Raw genomic sequence first — 23,392 nt, forward strand, 5'->3', positions numbered from 1 at the left:
GGGTACATTACCGATTCAAGTGCGAAGTTTCCTCTAATGAAGTAAAAATTAAAATACTCTTAGTACATGTTTATCAGCTACTCACAGGACATAATTATAGTACAGGTTTAAAGACAAAAAAAAAAAAACATGGAAAACTAGGAGTGAAAGGTCACCCCCTTACCGCTTTATTCAATTTCAAGAGAGTGCTATTTAAGCGATAAGACCGCCTTTTGAACATTTCGACAAGATTGATGGATCAAATATTTTAAGTAAATGAACTTGATTGATTGGAAAATATAAAAATAATAAAAGGTATAGTGACAATTTGTAAATATCCGTCTGCTGGAAGAAGGCTTGAGAGAAGATTTAAAGATCCTTCCATCACGCTGGTTAAATTCAGTTTTCTCCTTAAAGTCAATTTCTCACGATGTTTTCCTTCACCGCCGAACACGAGATAAATACAATCGTGCTTGCGCGGTTTTGAACACGCTACTTTTCATGTAAGATTTGATTCTACTGAACCATATCGGCACTTCGAAAATATATTGCAACGCAATACAACATCCGCATTGAATAAATTCGCAATTATTGAATTCCATAAGTTGCATATCCTACCGAGTGATCTTCATATTGGCACCGTTCCAAGATTTGGTAATCAAAATGAAGCAATCCGTGGAAAAGTTATTCTCGAGGTTGAAGGAGCCTGGCACGGAGATATATTACGAATATTTATGAAGACGAAATCTTTACATCTATAAAAGATCTATCTCATGAAACGCAAATAAGTGTTAAACGTTTAAAACGTAAATCGGACAATTTGTTCGGATTAATTTTTAATATTTAGTAATTACAATTTGTAACTAGTACCAATTCATGATTCTGTACTAACAGCTATTCTTAGCATACTAAGTCGAATAAAATAAACAGACATTAACGTTTTTGGGATAAAACAAAGTCATACCATAAATCTACCGCGAAGTCCGAAATTACGACACGTAATAGTACCCTTACAAAATACCTAACATTGGTAGAGCTATTCTGTGAAAAATTTGAAACTCACTAAAGAAAACGAAAATAAATGATTTTGTAATCGAACAGTGATACGCGACATTCACTATAAATATAAAAATGTTAAACGATAAACGCATCATAATCTATACTAATATCTATACTTCTCTGTCTGTCTGTCGCTCTTTAACTGACAAACCAATGAACCAAATTTTGTATAAAGCAAACTTGACCTCCAAGGAAGGACATAGGCTGCTTTTTTTGCCCAACACGTGACAACCAACCCCTAAAATACGAGCGAAGCCGCAGCGACAACTAGTATAAAATATTAACAAAAAAACAATGAAGTTCAAATAATAATCTGAGAAACAAAAATTGAACCCACGCAAAAAACGTTGCCGATTTTTTCATCCTTATGGATAGTATTTTTTTTTCAAATTTAAATAGCACTAAACTGGAAATATAAACATACATAATTTCCAAATCGTTTAACAAAATAACGGAGTGCTGACAAACAAATATATAACGATTGCGTAAGGCGATGAGTTCTTACAGAACAGGAATGCTGCACGCGACAATAAACTATAAATAAATTATCTAATTAAATCAGCAACATTGAAAACACCTTTGGTTGAAAATAGATACGATGAAAAACCACGATGCACGATCATTGAACGTGATTTTCCTCGTACATCGGAAACCATAAGGAACTATAATATAATAATAATAAAAGAATAACTGGTAGGGCTTTATGCAAGTTGGCTGGATAGGTATCACTCACTTATCACAAATCCTACCGCCAAACAGCAGTACTTAGTAGGCATGTGTTCGATATATCGATACTAATCTAAAATCAGATATCATCGATTTGATGTTGACGACCATTTTTACTGCATCTAAAAAACTATGAATACCGTTTTTGTACGTCAAAGGATTCAAAGTACGATAATATTAAACTCGTGACATATTCGCCATAAACCGATTTCGATATCACATTCGTTTCATCTCTTTCTCACATATCGTACAATGTAAAGTTAAACAAAGACAGGGCGATACCTGAAATCGGATGTCAACACCGATATTTAATCCAAATAACCGTTACTCAACCGATGTCACAAAATTCGAATATCACCCATGCTTCGTACTTAGTAATGTTCTGTTCCGGTTGAAGCGCTGATCCAGTGTAACTACATGCACACCTTAGTTCCCAAGGTCAGTGGAGCATGGACGATATAATGATTAAAGATTATTACGTATATGGCTATTTTATTTTAAAAGTTAATGAGTATTGTAATTATAGTTAAAATAATTTTCAGTTGTATATAATGTGTCTATTGCTTATTCTGCCGCCAATCATCGAATATATGTTGCTTTATATCGATCTAAAGGGAGCAAATCAAATCAAATCAAATCAAATCAAAAATCTTTATTCAATATAGAAGTGTTTACACTTGCTTATTGATTGTCAAAAATCTACCACCGGTTCGGAATTTAGCACCTCGGACCTGAGAAGAACCGGCGAAAGAAACTCAGCGGGATATTTTTTTTTTTTTTCATTTTGCAAGTGTCTTTAATTTTAACGTACAAGATATACATTAGCGTTGTTAGGAGTGATTTACATGGTAACACTTACAGTTCAGTGACCAAATGTAGACCCAAACAAGACACATACATATAAAATATATCTTGTTACGAGACTAGCCCTAGCCTCCATACGGTGCTCCGTCATAGGATATTATAATTAATTATATCATTAATAATATCACATACTATAAATATATACAATTATTATTGTAATTAATTGATCAATAATTTGTACAACTTTAGTTAATATTTTTTTATGGAATAACATTTAATACTGGCATGTAACACTGTTTCTTATTTTGAAAACGATTGAGCTGTCACAAGGAAAACAATTGGATGATTGTGAGGGATTGTAAAGAAATATAGAGAGATTGGAGCATCATTGTAAAAAACATAATTTTATTTTGCCATCCCGAACTACTGAAATTACAATCTCTTACTTATAATGTAAATGCAAAATTTTATGTTTTGATTTTCGACTGGGTATATTTATACAGATATACGGCTCTTCTTAATTTAAAGGAGATGATAATGACAATTTAGATTTGAAACCGTAATCTTCGTTTAAAATACTATTCATTTAAACCTAGTGTACCTATTTAATGAAGAATATATTATTGTATGAATGAATATGAATGAATTTTATCATAATACTCTCGAACTTAAACACAACATCGTTGTGGATGAAACGACTATTGATGACTTTGGATAATGTTACCTCTTAAACGAATATTCTATTTTCGACCACGACATTGATCGAACTGACTGGCCCCAAAAGGTAAACGGTCACGCAAAACGTTCAGTAAGTCGTTCTTTAATGGACAAAATTCGATATGATCCAGTAATAATAACATGAGTTTTGTTTGTTTACCATGGTATGGATTCAATTTCTTCCACTCGGCAAACACTAAAAACGACTTTATTAACTAACGTTGACGCAAACGAAGTAGAAATCACGAGCTTGTTTTATGCAAATACCTAAATCCTCACCGAAAACTTCGTAATGGCCGTAATCTAGGAAAAGACTTAAGTTTTCGAGTGATTCATGTGCTCACACTGCGGTTGGGAATACTTCGTGTGAACGCAAACATACGAATATATATTTCAAAGGAAGGAAATAGTTTTATATATTTAGATCGTTTTTGTACATCACTCACAAACATACTATGCCTATAATTTTGTTATGCCTTTTTAAATTTATCTAAACACTATTAACCGATACATATAGCTCAAACATAATGCTTGTCGTTCCAATTCTCACCATTACGGTCCTTGTAAGTTGTCCTGTATATTTTATTAATGAAAGAAAAACACAAGTGCCACCACCCGTACAGCTGGGAGGCGAGTGGTCGGCATGCACTTGCATACACGTGCTTAGTAAACGGTTGCCGAAACACTACCTGCCTAGAAACTACTTAGTGTTCAGAGACTCATTGTGATTTAAACTTTATCTCATTTTGCACGATACCCACATACGTCTACCCAATGACGTCCAAACACAATATTTAATCCATCTCTGACCAAATATCCTACAGACATACATACATATATAGGAAGTTGACACTTTCATAGTGATCGGTCAAACGTTATCGAAATGTTTAATATCAATCTCAATATACATATATCAGCATACAAGGTTACACATACACCCGTGTATAAACAATTATTCAAACCAAAATTTGTAGTGATGAACAATTCCAATGATTATTAGAGAGAATATTTGCGTACAACGATCATAAAACGCTATTTGCAAATTAGTATAGAGGCGAGATCTTCCAAACTGAACAATTAATTAAATCGAATGTTAAAATTATACCGAAGCGGCTGTGCGTTCACACGCGCGCATCAGTTATTCTAGAAACTGCTAGAAAATCGATTTACATAAAACATTGAACATCTATAAACTAGCCGTGTATATATGTGTCATAATTATGTTAAGGCTGACTCGTGAATTAACATGAAATGGAATAAAAACACAACACGATTTACCGATCTTAGTAGTAAGATCCTCCTTAAGACTTCAGTTAAGAAAAAACAAGTATTTTCCTGAATCGACAACAATGGCTACAATATTCGTTCGTGACAAACGATTTATAACTGCGGTTTATCCAAAACCGCGATGCCGATTTCGTTGGTATTTCCTGCGCTCAACGTTTTGTGTTCGAATAATATACGAGCTGTCAATAAGATTAACCTGGATCGCCGGAATTTTTGGGTTTCCCTGAGAATCTGTCACTTAAATTTGACGGTCCATCAGCTCATATAATTAACGGTAGCTTACATTTAATATTATCATTTAAAATGACAATTCAATGATGCTTAAAACAGCTTCTCGAATAAAAAACTTTGATTTTAATAAAAAAAAAACCAACTAAAGGCGATGACAAAGACAAATTTATTTGACTGCCTCGTTTGGCAAAACCTAAATGATAATATAATATACCATTATTAATACTATCCTGCAGATTCTGAAACGCTAATCAACGTCAGATGCATTAATTTCGATTTGATCTAAAAGGGTATTTATTGGTCGGCACTGCGGAGCAAATGACCAATGATCATTCCGTATTTAGTCAAATTATTTAATCCTTCTCTATGTCATCTGTAATCTCTAATCCTAAATTTTGGATCTTCATCTTTACTAATTATTAACACAAATAAGTTAAATAACGGCATATTTAGAACGCTCCTTTTGTTTAAGCCTATCAAGATTACTTGGATAAAAGCTAAATTTACGACGTAAACAGACGCCGTCGTGTCTGCTGTATCTTCTTAAAGATCTTGGTTTATAGACATTTTATGTTTTTGCAGATTACCTTTTTTATTATCAGCATAAGTTCTAAAATAACGATTAATTTGTGGTGTTTTAATGTTACGGTATTATACTATACTACTTGGTGCTTGGGTTTTGTGCAAGGCCGCCTGGGTAGGTATCACCCAATCATGACATATTCTACCGCCAAACAGCAATACTTAGTATTGTTGTGTTAGTTTCCTTGGCGACATATTAACAATGTAAAAGTTAATATTTATTACAGTTGATTATTACCGATGGTGAACACTTACCGTCAGGTTGCCTTTTTGCCAATCCCTACAAAAACAATAAAGAAAATACATGTCTTACGATTTTTATGAATTTGGGTTGATGTACAAAACTTTGAGGGCCTACGTCAAAAAAATTCTGGACATTTTTTCAAAATGATACATTCCTTCACAGCCAAGCACAAAACATAATTAGTAAATACAAATCATCTACACAAGTCAATCAGTTCCAATAAAAAATATATTTGATGTTCTTGGCAAACAAGCATTACGATAGTATTTGGAAATACTGGATATCCCTAGATCATTCACCTAAAATTGCTTTAGGCTCATGATTGAATACACCTTACAACAAAACGGATATTAACTAAGCCATCTTCGTGTTACTGAATCAATTAACAGTTATTTCATAACTACTTAACTGGATGTTATGTACTGTACGCGCGAGGTTCAGACCCGACATCGAACAGTTACAGTTTAGGTTTTTCTGAAGATATTCCTTTAACTCTGTCTCTTTCTTTCTCTGTTACTTTTTTTGAAACAGGTTTATGGTTATACGTGTTCAAGTTTATTAAGAAAATAAGTCGCGTTCTTAGGTAAATATTTATAGATATTAATAAACAAATGGTGGTTTAACGTGTGGTCGTGTATATTTTTGACGCGATAGTTGCGGATGAACCTATTTTGATTTTATTTTATTTACGAACGATATTTGATTCAGAATATTCATACAATAACATAACCTTGGCAACCTTGGCCTGATGATGCAGCATTTGTAATGAGCTGGATACCGATCGTCACCTCACGGCAGTTTTCGTGTTTGAGCTCAATAAACAGGGAACATATATGTATATATCTTTTAAAAGTTTTTAGGTCGGGGAGTCTGTTAAGATTCTTAATTTAAGTTTTCTTGTTTCTTAGTATGTTTTACAGTGAGTACCCACTGACCTGGTATTGAAAGCTTCTTAGTTTCAGCAACGGGTGGCGGCGAGAGTGGCTCCGTACCACGAGACACGACCCGTCTTAGTTCGCGGTTTTTTCCAGGCTCTAATGCGTTCCACGGTCGCAGTTCCTTCACGCCAGTCTCGTACACTTCTTTCATGAACACCTCGATCAATTCCTTCCCTGTTTATTAAAACACATATCATAAAAGAATTAAGTTACGAAAAGCTACTTCTTTCAATAATAAGAGTATATTTTATAGTCCTGCAAACAGAGAAATTATTTACAAAAAAAAAAAATTTGGACGCACACAATATTATTATTCCGACTGCAATACTCATTAATATTTATCTCAATAACTAATAGACGTTTGCCGCCATTAATTAAACGTCACTATTGCATAGGGAGACGATAAAGAAACAAAAACACGAAAAATAAAAAACCAAATATTGATGCATACATATGCCAAAACATTTTAAGTTTAGAACATTGAGACATAACATTTAATATTATACTTGACACCAAATATAAGACGTACGGTCTCCTGAATCTGATGCCTCATTTGAGAAACGTCTGCGCGGCTTCCTGTTGCGGGATGATCGTGATCTATAAGGTATTCCATCCACAAAAGGATAAAAGCCAAATAAACAAAATTAGACAACGATTTGGTACGATATCATTGATCGAAGGCTTCAAAATATAATTAAAGTGAATATATACTTATTAAAGTTGAGTGGAATAATGTTGTATTAGAAATAAAGATATAATGGTCAAAGAATTGTACAATATAGTTGAGCTATTAACAAATCGCAAGGAATATGTCAATCCAAGGTTTGTTCACCTTAATTCCTACTTCGATTGGAATAAACGAAATTTTACAATATTACAATTAATATTTATTTATATATTTAAACGTTTTTTTATCGTGCGAACCATTATTATTGTTGTATTTTTTTTGCATTTGCCGCCATAAAGGTGGAGAATACCTGCGTAGCGTCAAGTCCCTTTTCAATTGCTTGTAAAGGTTAAAGTGACACGATTACATTCGTGCGAGCTCACCTTTAGCAATGTTCGCGGCGTATTGCTTCATCGCTATCTTCTCTACGGTGTTTTCGAGACCGAAGAAATTCTTGACGTCAAGTAAAGCGCTCTGTTCAAAGCACGTCCAATCAGGATTCTCCGGATGCACCTGTTTAAGTGAATTTATATCATGACCGACTTGTCCTATAATCGCTCGTCGGTAATGCGGTTGTAGGTTATTCAGATTACATAACAAAAGGCAGATGGCGTCTCTTTGTTAATACGTCAAGTGTGTCACTTTAATTATTAATTATTGACGTATTAACAAAAAGACCCATCGTTTCCCACTACCGGGAATTTGCATTTGTTGCCTCACTATAAGCCTTTTGTTTTTTTATCTATGGCAAATTATCATTAAATTTTATAGGTAACGGTGAGCGATCATTCGAAATGTGAACTCAATTAATTAAAATATGCACTTAAATATATAATTTTCAAAAAAGCAAATCTTATGTCATAAAATAAAAAAATATCCAAAATCAAAAGTTACTTTACAAGATTTTACAAAAAGTAAAGCTACCAATTTGAACCCATGAATGGTGTCGAATCGATGAATAGTTAAACAATGCTTTATATATTTCTCTTTCAATGTGAAATAATTAATAAGAGAAAGAGAGAAATCAGTCTATATTATAAATAAGGCCTTCAAACATATATTCAATAAAGTCCTACATATGAAAACGGATATTGATTAAGTTAACATCTACCGTGTGAGTCGTGTTGATCAAAGCACCTGTCGCCGTAGCAATTTCAATATGAAGCCTAAGTATATCGAAACAGAGTTCATTATATCTCGTACATAACTAATTATTATTATTAGAATATGCAAGCAATAATAAGCACATCGGTTTCTTGTAACATGTAATTAGTTTGTGGCGATGTCGAAGCGGTACGTGAGCCGCGCTGCAAGGTCGAGCGCGCGCTTTGTCACAAGTTTAATTAAACGTTTATGAGAAACTCCTCGGAATACATCGCCCTATACACGTGTGTTTATGTAGATATATATATCAGCTATCACACATACACACGTCTAATATCAATAAATATTTTTATTTAATAAATAAGCATTAACTTAAATATTGTCGAATTAAACACTATCGTCGATTCGGAAAGGAAAATGTCCTGGCGTGAGAAGAACTAGCGAAACTCGTGAATTTTTTTGTCTTTTATGTTGCTCGGAATATAGATTATATCGAGAATAACCACCCAAATCTCATTAGAAACTCTTTCCATCAACATCTGTTTATTTTTTTAATAAGTAACTATGACGTCCTCAAAGGCTTAACGTCCTATTTAGAATAAATCCCCATATCAGACAAACCTATAAGCCTTTTTAATTGTACCAATATTGTAAATATTGATAGTGGCTTATTTATTCGTTGATTTTATACTTTTAATACTTTGTTATAACATATACCAATTAATTTTGTATTATATATAATTATAAACAATTTAATATGCGGTTTATTAAGTTATCAAGTCAGAGATCTATTTATTGAAAATCTCGTAACTTTAATGCCCACGCCAGATCGGCTCCAGTGACACCGTATCGATACAAGAGACATATCTCCATGCAATCGATCACAAACATATCAAACATATCTCCGTTGCTATCAGATAAACGAAATAACAAACACATTCAAAATAAGCGATATAGATAACGCTTCGTACAAATATTTACACGACTAAAACATTTTATTGTCACTGCGCCGCGTGATCCGTAGACATAACAGTGGAATAAAACGTGCGATAGTTCGTTAATCCACTAGAAATATAGTATTTAGACTCGATGTCCACCAAAATAAATAGAAGGGAGGTTTCGGAGTTACAAAACAGGGAAATATTACTATTTTAGTCATTATAAAACTACTATTGTGTAGTTTCTTTTTTTATATCCAAGATGGTCGGACTGACAAATGGGCCTCTTGCTGGTCACCACTGACGCTATAAGAAATTTTAACCATTCTTTTCGACATCGACAATGTGCGACTGAGCCTGGGAACTAGGATTTTATGTCCTTTGTACCGGTAGCTTCACTGGCTCAGTCACCCTTCACCAGAACACATCAATATCACCTCTCAAATGTTTTTTGTACCAAGCTTTATTGCTGATGAAGATACCAAGTTAACCAATTTACTTTGCCTTGAGTTATCTCATTATTTATTTAATTTAAATTAAGCAGACACCCTCAAATCGCACACAATCTAAATCATAGTCCAGAATTATCAAAATTGTACCTACATTTCTTTAAAATATAAATTTCATATATATAGTGAACATGACGACTTTGTTAAAAAAAAATAAACAGCAATTGAATAAACCTAATTATATGCACTGAAAAGTACAGGTTTAATATGATCATTATTTAGTGTTTGCTCTAGTTAATTCTATAGGCCAAGCTGTACATCGAGTTCTTTATTGACATTTTATAACGAATGTTTCAAAGTGCGCCCTAGATATCGACACTATGAGGGTTTCTGTTAAATTCGTAATTAATCTTAGTTTTTCAGACGTTCGCAATTTTTTTTTTATATCTATACTCATTCAATGTAATGTAATATTAGTAAGGCTGATTTAAAATCTATATGTTTTTATTCAAGATCTTATAAGCTTTATTAAATAAATACTAAACTGGATCGAAAGATCGAATCGAAATCATTAGATTAAGTAGTTAACTTTATTAATCATATAAATATATCCAGCATGAATACTTCATGCTTTTTTATTATCTATATGATATTGTACAGCATAAAATTAATGTTTTAACAGTAACTTTACTAAAAACACATGAATTGCCCTCGGCCGACCTGTGTGTGGGAAGCGGAGGGCCGGGAGCGTTGGCGCACCTTGGGAGTGGCTTATGTCCAGTAGTGAGTTACAATAAGCCGATGAATCACTAATCAACTTATTTATCAAAAGTCATAAAATACGAATAAATACATTTGAGTTAATTAATATTAGTTTTATCTAAACGCTTAACTTTTCCATATACCTACGTCCTACACATACTGAGCAAAATAACTCCTAGTGAATAGTTATTCGGAAAGCGTTCAAAAATAGATGGTTTGCGTCACGACCTTTCCAGTTATAGAGTAAATCAAATAATTAAACTGAGCCATCTGTTTCTTCCAAAATTATTCAAATTCATGGTTATTTAGGATATCACGGTCTATTTGCGATTAATGTGAGAGAAGAAAAACTTGTCTCATTATGTTCATGTAATCTCGTACGTCGTAAAAAAATCCTCTAAAAGTATTTTTAGGGTGGTACTTGTCTTTTTTTGGTAAATTAATTGGGGAAAAGGAACAACTGATTTTCTTGCTAGTTCTATCGGTAGAATCTATATTCAAATCTGACAGTTTTACCTTTCATTTACTTCAGTCATATATTACTGGAATAAAGAAAATTTCAATTTTAATTTTAGATTAAACATAAAAGTAAAGTTCTCAACCTTTAAAGAGAACGTTTAGAGCTTACTCCACGACGCTGCTCCAATGCGGGATTGATACACACATACAAGATATCAATAAAAATACGTGGAAATTGGAAACTTTAAAATTATTATAGTTTACAATACAATAAATTTTAACTGTATTAAAAAAATGTACATTTAATTTGATATGTCTTATTTTAAAGAAATTAAAAACGAAATCTACGCATACTTACATAATATTTACATTTCTCTATGACCGATACTCTGGAGGCGAAGGTTTCGTTTGTAGCTTCGATTTCCAGCACTCTATTCTTGAGGTCCAGGTGATTCTTCTGAATGAAGTAGACATAATCGACACCGATCATCTGCGAAATATATATTATTAAATACTCGTTATATTTATATTATATTTGCTTCTTTTTCTATAGTATATATCGGAGAAGTAATAGGGTTTACAGCTTCCATCGCAGTGAAACGCAATCAACTTAAATAATATTTATTTGTTATATTAACAATTTATTGTATTTTCACAAAAATGTGTCGATCCAATATGGCGTTGCTATAACAATGCCCGTTTCTAACGAGTCCTCTTCGAATGAATCAAACGGATATTCACAACTACAACTTTTTATAATAAATTAATGCAATTACTGCAAATTAATTCTTAAAATATAGTTTAATATTAAAAATGAATATCTATTTGGTTCTTATTATTAAATATAGCTCTTAATTAATTACAATTGAATTACTTAAAAAAGAATATAATATTTTTATTACATAGTCCGTTGACACATTATAGGTGGCGCTGCAAGACGAATCCAAATTAAGTTTTACTTATTGAATAATAGTGTTTTAGAAATTTACATTATAAAATATAAACATTTAAATGATAATTGACAATATATAATTATTATTTTATATTATTAATATTTTAAACCATTGCCAATGGCGACTTGCGCCCATACGGCCATACTGACTCCAGCGCGTCCCCTGCGCTGTTACATGTTATGATATAATTTCATACAAGGCATCGACCATGCTGGGATCTAGCCAACACACAAGGCATCACCCATGCTGGGATCTAGCCAACACACAAGGCATCACCCATGCTGGGATCTAGCCAACACACAAGGCATCACCCATGCTGGGATCTAGCCAACACACAAGGCATCACCCATGCTGGGATCTAGCCAACACACAAGGCATCACCCATGCTGGGATCTAGCCAACACACAAGGCATCACCCATGCTGGGATCTAGCCAACACACAAGGCATCACCCATCCTGGGATCTAGCCAACACATAAGGCATCACCCCTCCTGGGATCTAGCCAACACATAAGGCATCACCCATCCTGGGATCTAGCCAATAAGACCAGGTTTAAGGATACGCATGGTGGCCAACCAGCGTTTTAGGAAGGGATATAGAATAGGTTAGGAAAAATAAATTTACACATACACGCACATATTAATTATTTCATGATATAAATTATATCAACAAAAAAAATAATGTTAATTACGCCATAAAATAAAACATATCAACAAAAATGCATATATGTTAATTACACCATAAAATAAATCATATTAACAGAATGCAATCATACAGTATCAACATTGACCGGAGCAGAGGAAGTAGAAGCACCGTCACGTAAATCAGTCTCATTTGATTCCTCCGCCCATACGGTAAATTCGTCCGAGTTGTCAGAATCATTAAAAGGGTCTGATTGAGCTGTAGGGGCAGGCCGTAAGGCATCATGACTTGCAATTTTTTCTGAACACCCACGAAGGTTTACATGTTTAAGTCTGTATCGATCATTTGCCAATATTTCTAAAATTTCCATCGGACCTTCAAATTTAGGGCCTAACTTAGTGGTGTGTCGTTCATGGCGCTGCATCAAGACGAAATCACCGACTTTAAATGGGCGAATTGTAGCTTTACCTCTATCAAAGCGCATTTTATCATTAAGGGACCGCTCGTCCATCCGTTTTTTAGCAATTGATCTAATTTCCTCTACGTTGTCTGTCAGTATGTCATCGTCAATTTGTAGTATTTTGATGGCAGGTGGGGAACATCTTTTACCTAATAATAATTCCATTGGACTTTTTCCTGTACTTTTTGATACTGTACAGTTAATAGCCAGTTGTAATTCTTGTAAAGCGGTGTGCCATGGTCTATTAGTTTCTATAACGGACATATTATCTTTTAAGACTTTCATTAATCGTTCAACTTGCCCGTTGGCCCTGCTAGCTCCCTTAGCTACTACATGATGTTGAATCCCATATTGTTCGCAAAATTTTTTAAATTCTGTAGATGTCATGCTTTTATCCTGATCGGTAATTAATCGCGTTGGTGGGCCGAATATTGTAATAAGATTTTGAAAACATTTGATAGCAGTTTCGCTTGTACGATCATTGGTATAAAGCATATGGACATACTTAGTGAAACCATCAATAAATACGAAAGCATATTCAGGTTCATTGCGTTTTCCGTTCATTCGTCCGGTTATATCTGCATGAACAGTATGGAAGGGCACAGCTATTTTATCAATTGGATGAAGAGTAACCTGTCTAGCGCCCGATATCCCCTTTCTTACTCTACACATAACACAATTTTCTACAAACTTCCTAACTAATCTACTCATATTAGGGAACCAATACTGTTCTCGCAATTTTTGAAGGATCTTTTCCCAACTAAAATGTTGAAGATTATCGTGATAATGGGATATAAGATTCCACCTGTAATTACGTGGAACTATAATTAATTTATGTGTTTTATTATTTATCTGTACTTTACGTCTCAGTAATTTATCCTGAAGTATAACGTAAGTATCCGCTATATTTTTGGGAATCGAATCACCTTTCAATTGTTCTACAATATTAACTAGAGTCGAATCGCGTTTTTGTTCAATAAGTAGCCAGTTATGATCAAGGGTTGCGGTATTAACAGACCAAATTAAGGAGCTTGATTTATTTATTTCGAAACAATGATTTAATTGTCGTCCACTGGAATTTTTCATTGGATTACGACTGAAAAAGTCGGCATGAGACAGTTTGACGCCCTTGCGATATTCAATTTCAAATTGAAAATTTTGCAAAAAGGCCCACCATCTGTGCACTCTGGGGGTTAGGTCTCGTTTATGACTCGAAGCCTTTAGAGAGTTACAGTCTGTGACTACTTTAAATGATCGACCATGAAGAAAATGCCGAAAATGTTTTATAGCCTTCACCACAGCAAGAGTCTCCAGTTCATAAGAGTGATATTTACTCTCTGTATTTGAAGTTCTTGTACTAAAATAAGCTACTACTAGTGGATTTCCGTTTTGTCTTTGAATAAGAACAGCACCATAACCAATTGAGCTGGCATCTGTATGAAGTTCTGTGGGGAGATTAGGATCAAATATAGTTAAAACTGGAGAAGATGTAAGTATATCAATTATTTTTTGTCGAGCGAGTTCGTGTTGATCAGTCCAATTAAAAGAAATATTTGCTTTAGTTAAATTGTATAAAGGAGCCATGATTTTAGAGAAATTCGGTACAAATTTACGGAAATAGCCTGCCAAGCCGTTAAATTGCCTTACTTCTTTGATATTTTTAGGCGTTGGAGAGTTAGTCAGAGCCTGAATTTTTCTTGGGCTTGGCTTAACGGTGCCATTTTCTATAATGTTACCAAGATATTCAATTTTAGTTTTGAGAAAGGAACACTTGGAAATGTTTAGAGAAAATCCTGCCTGAGCTAGTCTAGTCAAAATAAGTTTCAAATTTATCAAACCCTGCTGTACAGTTTCAGACATAATCAAAATATCGTCAACATAAACTAAAGCAATATTATCCTTATAATCACCCAAGGCTTTATTTATGGCGCGTTGATATACTGATGGAGCATTGCAAAGACCGAATGGCATTCGAAGGTATTCAAATTGTCCATCTGGCGTCACAAATGCAGTCTTTTCGATGGATTCTTCTGCTATGGGTATACCGTGGAAACCAGAGGCCATGTCTAAACAACTGTAATAACGAGCTTTGCCTAATCTGTCAATTTGGTCCGCTATAAGGGGAAGTGGATAATTATCTCTAACGGTATTTGAATTTAGTTCACGGAAATCAACACAAAGTCGGTCTGAGCCGTTTTTTTTCTTGACTAATAATATAGGACTACTAAATGGGGACGAGCTATCCCTAATTATGCCATTTTCTTTTAAGTCTTTAATAATTTCCCTGACTTTCTCACGTTCCACGGGGGACAAACGATACGGTCGGCGTTGTACAATCTTATCGGGGTTTTTTAATCTAATTTTTAACTCCCCGGTTGTCACCCGTGAGACGCGATTTCCAGACGTAAAATGATCCTTGAACTCATTAATAATATGACGAATTTCCTTAATTTGTGTTGGGTCAGTGAGGTCGGTATCTAACTCAAAAGTTGGTGTCAAATTCAAACATTCATTGATAAAAAACTCACGATTAATAAATATATTGTCTTCACTAAGGGTAACGCTAAGTCCGGGTATTTTTAAAAGATTAAAACCTATTAAGATATCAAATTGGGTTTCATTGTCACCTACTACATTAAATTCGAGCTCTAGGCTAACATTATCAATATCAACTATAGTCGTAATACTTTGCTTTGAAATAACTGTTTGACCCCCAATACCGACAAACTTCATATCAACTTGTTTACGTTTACCGGGAACGGAACCTGCTATTTTTTCACGAATTAATGAGCAGTCGGCTCCAGTATCAAAAAGACAGTTATATTTTTTGTTACCAATAATTACATGAATAGTGCTACGCTTAATAGATGAACAATAATTAATGTTTTTGTTCGAGGAGTTACGTTCGTCACTTTGACGTCGAAAACAATTTTTCTCTAAGTGTCCCGTACGATGACAATAACTACACTCAATAATCTTAGCGTTACTATAACTACCACTGCTACCGGGATTATTATTTGATTGCAATAAAAGAGAGTTACGCTTAGAGAGATTTTTATCTCTACAATCTCGTGATAAATGACCGGGCTTATTACAATTGAAACATATAATTTGATCCTTCGAAGGTCCCGTAACACGGAGTTTTTTAGAATCGTTATATTTACTCTCTGTATTTTCAATTTTACGTTTTCGAAATGTTTTTAAAATCGATACTAATTTGGGAAGCGATTCGGGTGTATTTCTCAACAACTCAGACCTAATAAACTCAGGATAAATACCTGTGATGAGTGCATCTACTACCTCGGCAGCGGAAGCTTCTGGTCTAACTCTCTTGAAAAGCGTCCAGGCCGTCGTAGCATATTCAGCGTAGCTGCTCGCCTGGTCCGAAGTGTAGCTGCGCCATTTTTGCACGTCATCCGCGTACCGGAACTCCTTACCAAAGGTATGGATCAGCTCCTGCTTCACTTGCTCCCACGTCGTTGAGTGCAGCGACCAGGTGTCGGCCCATATCTTGGCTCGTCCTCTCAATTGCAGAATGGCCTTCATTCGAGCTTCATGTGGCGGAATATTCAATTTTATAATAATCTCATCAACATTAGCGCACCAGTCCCTGATGTCATGTGATCTCTCATCAGGGTTGAACGGCGGAAGATAAAAATCATGGTGTCGCCGCAAAGTTACGGTCTCCTCAGTTAATGTTGCTCTTGCAGCGCTTGTTGCAGCTGTCCTCGTAATAGATGTTAGAAGACCCATAACTTGTTCCATAGTGAATGTTGACTCATCCGGAGGTCTTGAAGAGTCTCGGGGCTGTGATCCCACCGCTGCTATCGGAGAAGTAATAGGGTTTACAGCTTCCATCGCAGTGAAACGCAATCAACTTAAATAATATTTATTTGTTATATTAACAATTTATTGTATTTTCACAAAAATGTGTCGATCCAATATGGCGTTGCTATAACAATGCCCGTTTCTAACGAGTCCTCTTCGAATGAATCAAACGGATATTCACAACTACAACTTTTTATAATAAATTAATGCAATTACTGCAAATTAATTCTTAAAATATAGTTTAATATTAAAAATGAATATCTATTTGGTTCTTATTATTAAATATAGCTCTTAATTAATTACAATTGAATTACTTAAAAAAGAATATAATATTTTTATTACATAGTCCGTTGACACATTATAGGTGGCGCTGCAAGACGAATCCAAATTAAGTTTTACTTATTGAATAATAGTGTTTTAGAAATTTACATTATAAAATATAAACATTTAAATGATAATTGACAATATATAATTATTATTTTATATTATTAATATTTTAAACCATTGCCAATGGCGACTTGCGCCCATATATACATAGTGATGCGGGTGGGCAAATGGGCCAGCTCGTGGTAAGTGGTCACCACCGCCTAAGAACATACGTTTTAAGAAATATTAACCATACTTATAATCGTTAATACGCCACCAACCTTGGGAGCTAAAATGTTATGACCCTAAAATGTTGTGCCTGTAGTTACACTGGCTCATTGACCCTTCTAATCAGAACACAACAATATTATGTATTGTTGTTTTTCAATATCTCATGAGTTACCAGATGGGCTCGCACAAAGCTCAACCACCAAGTAAATCACCAGCTGGCGGAAATTCTGATATTAATGCTTTGAGATAAAGAATAGCAGCAATTTTGTTATATATATATAATATAACTTAAAAAAAAGATGGTTGCCTCGTTTGTGGCAAAGGGTGGCTACGTCGCCACTATTGTACTATAAGATCGCAAGACGGTTACCCCCGACTACCATACCTATTTGTTTGCCATAAGTCATCACCAAATTTCAAAAAAATAATTCAAGACGTATGATACTGCACCATGACTAAGCAAGTTCGCATAACGCCCGCCAAACAAATATGTTTTTGAGCACCCAAGATATCTAAATTTTAGATCATCCGCCTCACAGCCCTGACTTAAGCCCTAACGATTTTTTAACGCTCCCCAAAATTAAGCAGTCTTCGTGGTCAACGTTTCATCTAATCCGAAGAAGCTATTGACACATACAAATCAGCCATTTCGACTACCCCCACTCCGGAGTGGAATAAATGTTTTAAAAACTGGTTTGAACCCATGCAAAAGTGAAGAGAAGAGAAGTATTTGAAAGATAATAGACGGTAATAATCTATCATATATATAGATCGTCTATACTTATCTCAAACGACACAACTTAAAAGGCAGCACTCGTAGATACAAACAAGTCTTGTTTGTAAGTTTTAAGATTTTTTGAATTCTCTTTGTATATTATACTTTGGGATTTGCTTTTAAAGACATACATTGTTTTTAAAAAATAAATTATTCTGCCTTTTTCCTTATTCAACTAGCTGCCATGCTTCTCCTAGAATACTGTGACATTGCGTCAACTGCTTTAGATAAGAGTTTGGAAAACTAAACGATATATCAATACAAATTATCTTGTAGTATCATCCAATTTCATGGTTTTTTTTTTTAGTATTATACAATTGGCTCACCTTCTTCAACAAATATGGCGCATCAACATTTAGCTGGCACCGCCTGGTCGTGTGGCGTTGCGAATCGTCTGCGGACCAGCTGTCCTCGGTGATCACGCATTCAATTACCACCGGTATCTGAGGACAGCTCGGGAACCGCATTTCATATGCCTGTTAACAAACAAAATTAAATGTCAAAATACAAGATCACAAAATTAGATTTTTTGTACCCAAAATTTTTGTTAACAATACCAAAGTAAACCATTATTCCCTTTTATGCTATACTTCACGATGCGACTATAACCTAAGAGTCAAGATGAGACATAAAAAAAGGTCTTCTGATAATACAGAAATTAGTTTAGAATTGAATAACAAATTCCAAACAGCAAAAATTTCGTCACGATCATTAATTCTCTATTTTGTATCTTTTCTAAAGTTTTTTAGCATCTACATAGTTATATATAAACATAATATTAGGCATATACATTAAATGGACATCGTCTTCCCATAAATCGCCACTCGTAATATGGGCGAGTGACACTATAACAATGTTTACTGTCCACTGTACCGTACAAATTGTACCGCAAATTTCAAGACTTAAATCCCAATTTGTACCTTAATGGAGTTTCTATTTAAAAAGTAAAATATTGTAAGTATTGAAAAGTTTAAAAAATTCATAGTGAATACATCTAAGAACTTGTTAGCGAAAGTTACGAAAACGAAATATTTAAATGAATGGAATTTACTACATCAATTTCGCATCTAAAAACAAGTTTGGCGAACCGGAAATATAAAAACATTCACTGATTTGTTTAGGCTATGAAATAAATAAATACGTAAAATAGTACAGATAGTGAATATCTCACTGATGGCCCTCTTATCCTCGTGAGCTTGTGGATACACGTGTGGTAAAATTTCATCCGACTCAAGAAGGTTTTCTAACGATGTTTTCCTTTACCATTGAGCACAACGTAAATTAAACAGAAATGCAATCATTCAGTTAAGATTAATGTATGACTGGACCATGGGTTGCGAAAGAAACAATTGAAACTCTTTCAAAATTAAGACTTCATTCAATCAATCTTCATTCTATCAACTACTAACATTAGTTAGAAATACAAGACTTTAATATTAAACATCCAAAAGCAAAATCACTGATGCGAAATTTCCTAACGTGTTTTAAAAAGGTACTAAATGTTTTTTTCGGCATTTCTTGGAAATAACGAGACAATGCTGTCGAGGACTCAAATAAATAGGAACCACTCTCCCCATCAACCTTCAGCGCTGATCGCGAGGCGTTTAGTAAGCGACCTCGGAGCCACGGATATGAAATCGAGATTGGGCAATCCTAGCGTTAAATCGCATCAGCGTGTCAGACATTCCGTTTCTTTGATGTTGCGATAATTTGGCAAATGTTTTACAAAAGAAATGGTTTGTCTCGACGTACAAGGTCGGTTGCTTTTACATAATATTTTATTGGTATAAAACTTACGTACGTAATTGATATAGATCGAATTCAAGGTCACTGTCGAATTGACAAGTATTAACAGTGCTAGAGCTAATTTATTTAGTTCCTTAACAGTAATCTTCATTTATAAATTTGTCTGTTTATTAACTCATTTACAAACTACTCTAGAGATGTATATTATCTATAATTATGAGACACATTATCGAGAAAAGTTAAGTAACATAGTTTATGAATATTTTGTTCAATTAATCGAATGTTAGGTTGATTATTGATTAGATCAAGAATAATCAAGTCTACTGAGAGCTTAACTGGGTTGCTTAAACGGCTATCCTTACATCACCAATGCCTTACCAATCTTTGGAACTAAATGTAGTGCACAGGCAAAAGATGACATAACATGTAGTTCCAAAGAGACTACAGAGTTACACTGGCTCACTCACCCTTCAAACCGGAACACGATATTACTAAATTTTGCTGTTCGGAGGTGGAATTTAAGCTATTTTCGCTAGTTATTTATATAACTTTTAATTAAGAGACAAAAACCGTTCCACGTGTTTTTTATTAAGCAAACAATTACTTAAAAACTCCACATATATTTGATTAATATAAGAGTCGAGCTCATTTCAAATCCGACAAACGATAATTCCTTCTTAGATATAAAATTCCGGTACAAACTAGAGAAAACCTTAGCGTGATATTAAGTTAGGGAGCACCTGCATTATATTTTATACTTACAATTAGACTAATAATTAGACTACGAGGGTGAATTAAAAAACGTTATTAAATGTGCAAATTTTTTTGGACATTCATTAGTCATAAGGAAATTACGCTTTCTCTTCCAAGTGAAAGTTTTAATTTTTCTCTGTTTTTTAGAACGTCAACGTGAAAAGAACAAGACGGGTGATTACAAATTACTGTCAAACAATAAGCGTGTCACAGACGAACATACTTCGCACAAAATAATAATTGAAATCAAACTTGTTATATTAAGTTTCGAACCGGTGGAAGTTTTTACTGAAATCATAATTATATATTTAATAAATAAGGGGTATCTGTTTATTTATTTACGGCGATCGAAGCGAACTGTTGGTAATATATATATATGTATATATCTTACATAAGATCAAACGAATGTGATCTCGGCGAATCTAGTTCATGTCGTCCTTGACATTGACGCGCTGATCGTGTCGGTATTATGAACAAGCAGACGTGTTACATAAATCAATATTATCTCTTCGTTGGCATCTTATCATTTATAAAGTAATTGCAAGTGAATTCAGATTAACCGTAAGTTACATTATTTGGATTTCAAAAATAAGCTGAATACATTTAACAATAAGAGTGTAGATCTACAAAAGAACTACGCTGGTTAACTTTATTATGCTTGATACTCGCCAAACATGATATTACTAGTGTGCGTGTACTTAGTGGCCAACGGTTGGCCACAATTTGTTTCGACGCGTTCTCAGCTTTGACGGTCAATGTATATATATGTTACTATAAAAGCTCGAACTACGGTAAAACCTAAGATTTACCGATTATGAATGGTAAAACTAATGTCCATAAAACTTTGGGATTCGAAATTTTACCATCATTCACTTGGTCAATCTTAGGATTTACATGTTAGGTTGGAATGGTAAAAGTCCGAAAAAGTCGTCCCTTTATAATAAATACTTACATTTACCAACTCATGTCGGTAAATCTTAAGTTTTACTGGAAAATCTTAAGATTTACCTTAGTTCGAGCTTTTACAGTAACATATATATAAATAATTAAAGTCAAAGACAGTTTAAGGCGCATAACAGCCGACTTTAAGGGCAATAAGACTCATGTTACGTTATTATAATTTGTATTAAACTAAGCTGTTCGTAGCATTGAGGAAAAAACATACATAAGTTCTATTACCTTAACTTAATTTATTCCTTAAGAGGTTTGACAACAGTCAGTCGGTAATACGATACATAGTTCACCAGTATATTAGCTTTTTGGTAGCTCGTATTCAGTTGGCGATATAATCTAATTAAAATCCAGTCTATCTCATTATATCCCATAAAAAGAAATACATAATTAGCATACCTGTACATACAAACGTAAGTTACATCAAATTGTTTAAAGTTAAGTAACTTGAGAATATAAATAAACGAATAATATAAGAGCAACCTATTATAACTATATACGAGCGCTTGCTACGATAAACAAGATTTAATTGTTTTATTACGATATTTTTAAGCCTTCATAACAAGTTATATACAAAAAAAAAACAGTGCTCTTAAGGTATCAAGCTGCTTATTTAAGTGTATAGGATCATTTATAATAAACACTAATTAATATAACAAAACCCTCCTAAATTAATTTAATGTTAATATATACATAACATATATATACATACAACATGTATTTTAATTTTATTAATGTATATTGTTTTTTATTAAACAATTATTTTTTTTTTATGGCTTTGATTGGCGGACGACCATATGGGCCACCTGATGGTAAGTGGTCACCATGGCCCATAGACAAAGGCGCTGTAAGAAATATTAACCATTCCTTACATCACCTATGCGCCACCAACCTTGGGAACTAAGATGTTATGTCCCTTGTGCCTGTGATTACACTGGCTCACTCACCCTTCTAACCGGAACACAACAATACAGAGTACTGTTATTTGGCGGTAGAATATCTGATGAGTGGGTGGTACCTACCCAGACGGGCTTGCACAAAGCCCTACCACCAAGTAAAATATTACGTACAGGCATAGTAACGGCTCTATTGTATATTAGACAGCGATAAATCTAAGATCTATTATCCAACTTGCCTTTTAAAATGTTAATAATGAATCTATAAGTTAATACAATTACTAATGTAATCAGTCAAAATTGAAATTCTAGAATGAAATCATAGGTATCACATTGGTAGAACAAATTCGTAAAGTTCTACTGATTGGTTGAGCCTTAGCCCAGTTGTTGTGGATGTTCAGACTGTTACTAACATACTAAAGCATAATAGACTTCGACAAAACAGCAATGATCACAATTTTGTGTATTTTTATTATTTTTTCAAAATAATAGTAGCAATGCCTGAAATGAATTAAGGAATTACGAATATTCCTATTTACCCCTTATAAACCTATCGCTTGTCTTAGGAGTGAGGACGACATTAGCTCGAAGACTGTGGATCGATCCTGCGACTTTTTACATCGCTAGGTATAGTACGACACAACTTAGATGTAACATAGGAAAAATTCGTAAAACCGATCACATCCGAATTGAGTGACTTCAAAATCATCAATAATTTTATTTTCTTATGCGAAAATTATCTTTACGCAAACGTTATGATTTGTAATGTCATATAACCAAATATATATATATATATATATTCATATATATTTTATTTGTCGATGCTACATTTAAATTGTGTCGTA

The 23,392-nt window shown here is 33.9% G+C and overlaps 1 protein-coding gene across 2 annotated transcripts in view; it reads right to left on the reverse strand.

Annotated features, from left to right (window-relative positions):
- The window catches only part of LOC113399608 (protein real-time), a 70,465-nt gene that overhangs the window by 26,348 nt on the left and 20,725 nt on the right, over nucleotides 1–23,392 (reverse strand). For both annotated transcript variants that reach the window (XM_064216739.1, XM_064216738.1), the window contains exons 2-5: nucleotides 18,528–18,677; nucleotides 11,305–11,436; nucleotides 7,618–7,747; nucleotides 6,565–6,741 (exon numbers count right to left, since the gene is read on the reverse strand). In XM_064216739.1, coding sequence (XP_064072809.1) covers nucleotides 6,565–6,741; nucleotides 7,618–7,747; nucleotides 11,305–11,436; nucleotides 18,528–18,677 — 589 coding nt within the window. The remainder of the gene's footprint in view (nucleotides 1–6,564; nucleotides 6,742–7,617; nucleotides 7,748–11,304; nucleotides 11,437–18,527; nucleotides 18,678–23,392) is intronic.

The sequence above is a fragment of the Vanessa tameamea genome, chromosome 13, assembly GCF_037043105.1.
Source record: "Vanessa tameamea isolate UH-Manoa-2023 chromosome 13, ilVanTame1 primary haplotype, whole genome shotgun sequence".
NCBI classification, from domain to species: domain Eukaryota; kingdom Metazoa; phylum Arthropoda; class Insecta; order Lepidoptera; family Nymphalidae; genus Vanessa; species Vanessa tameamea.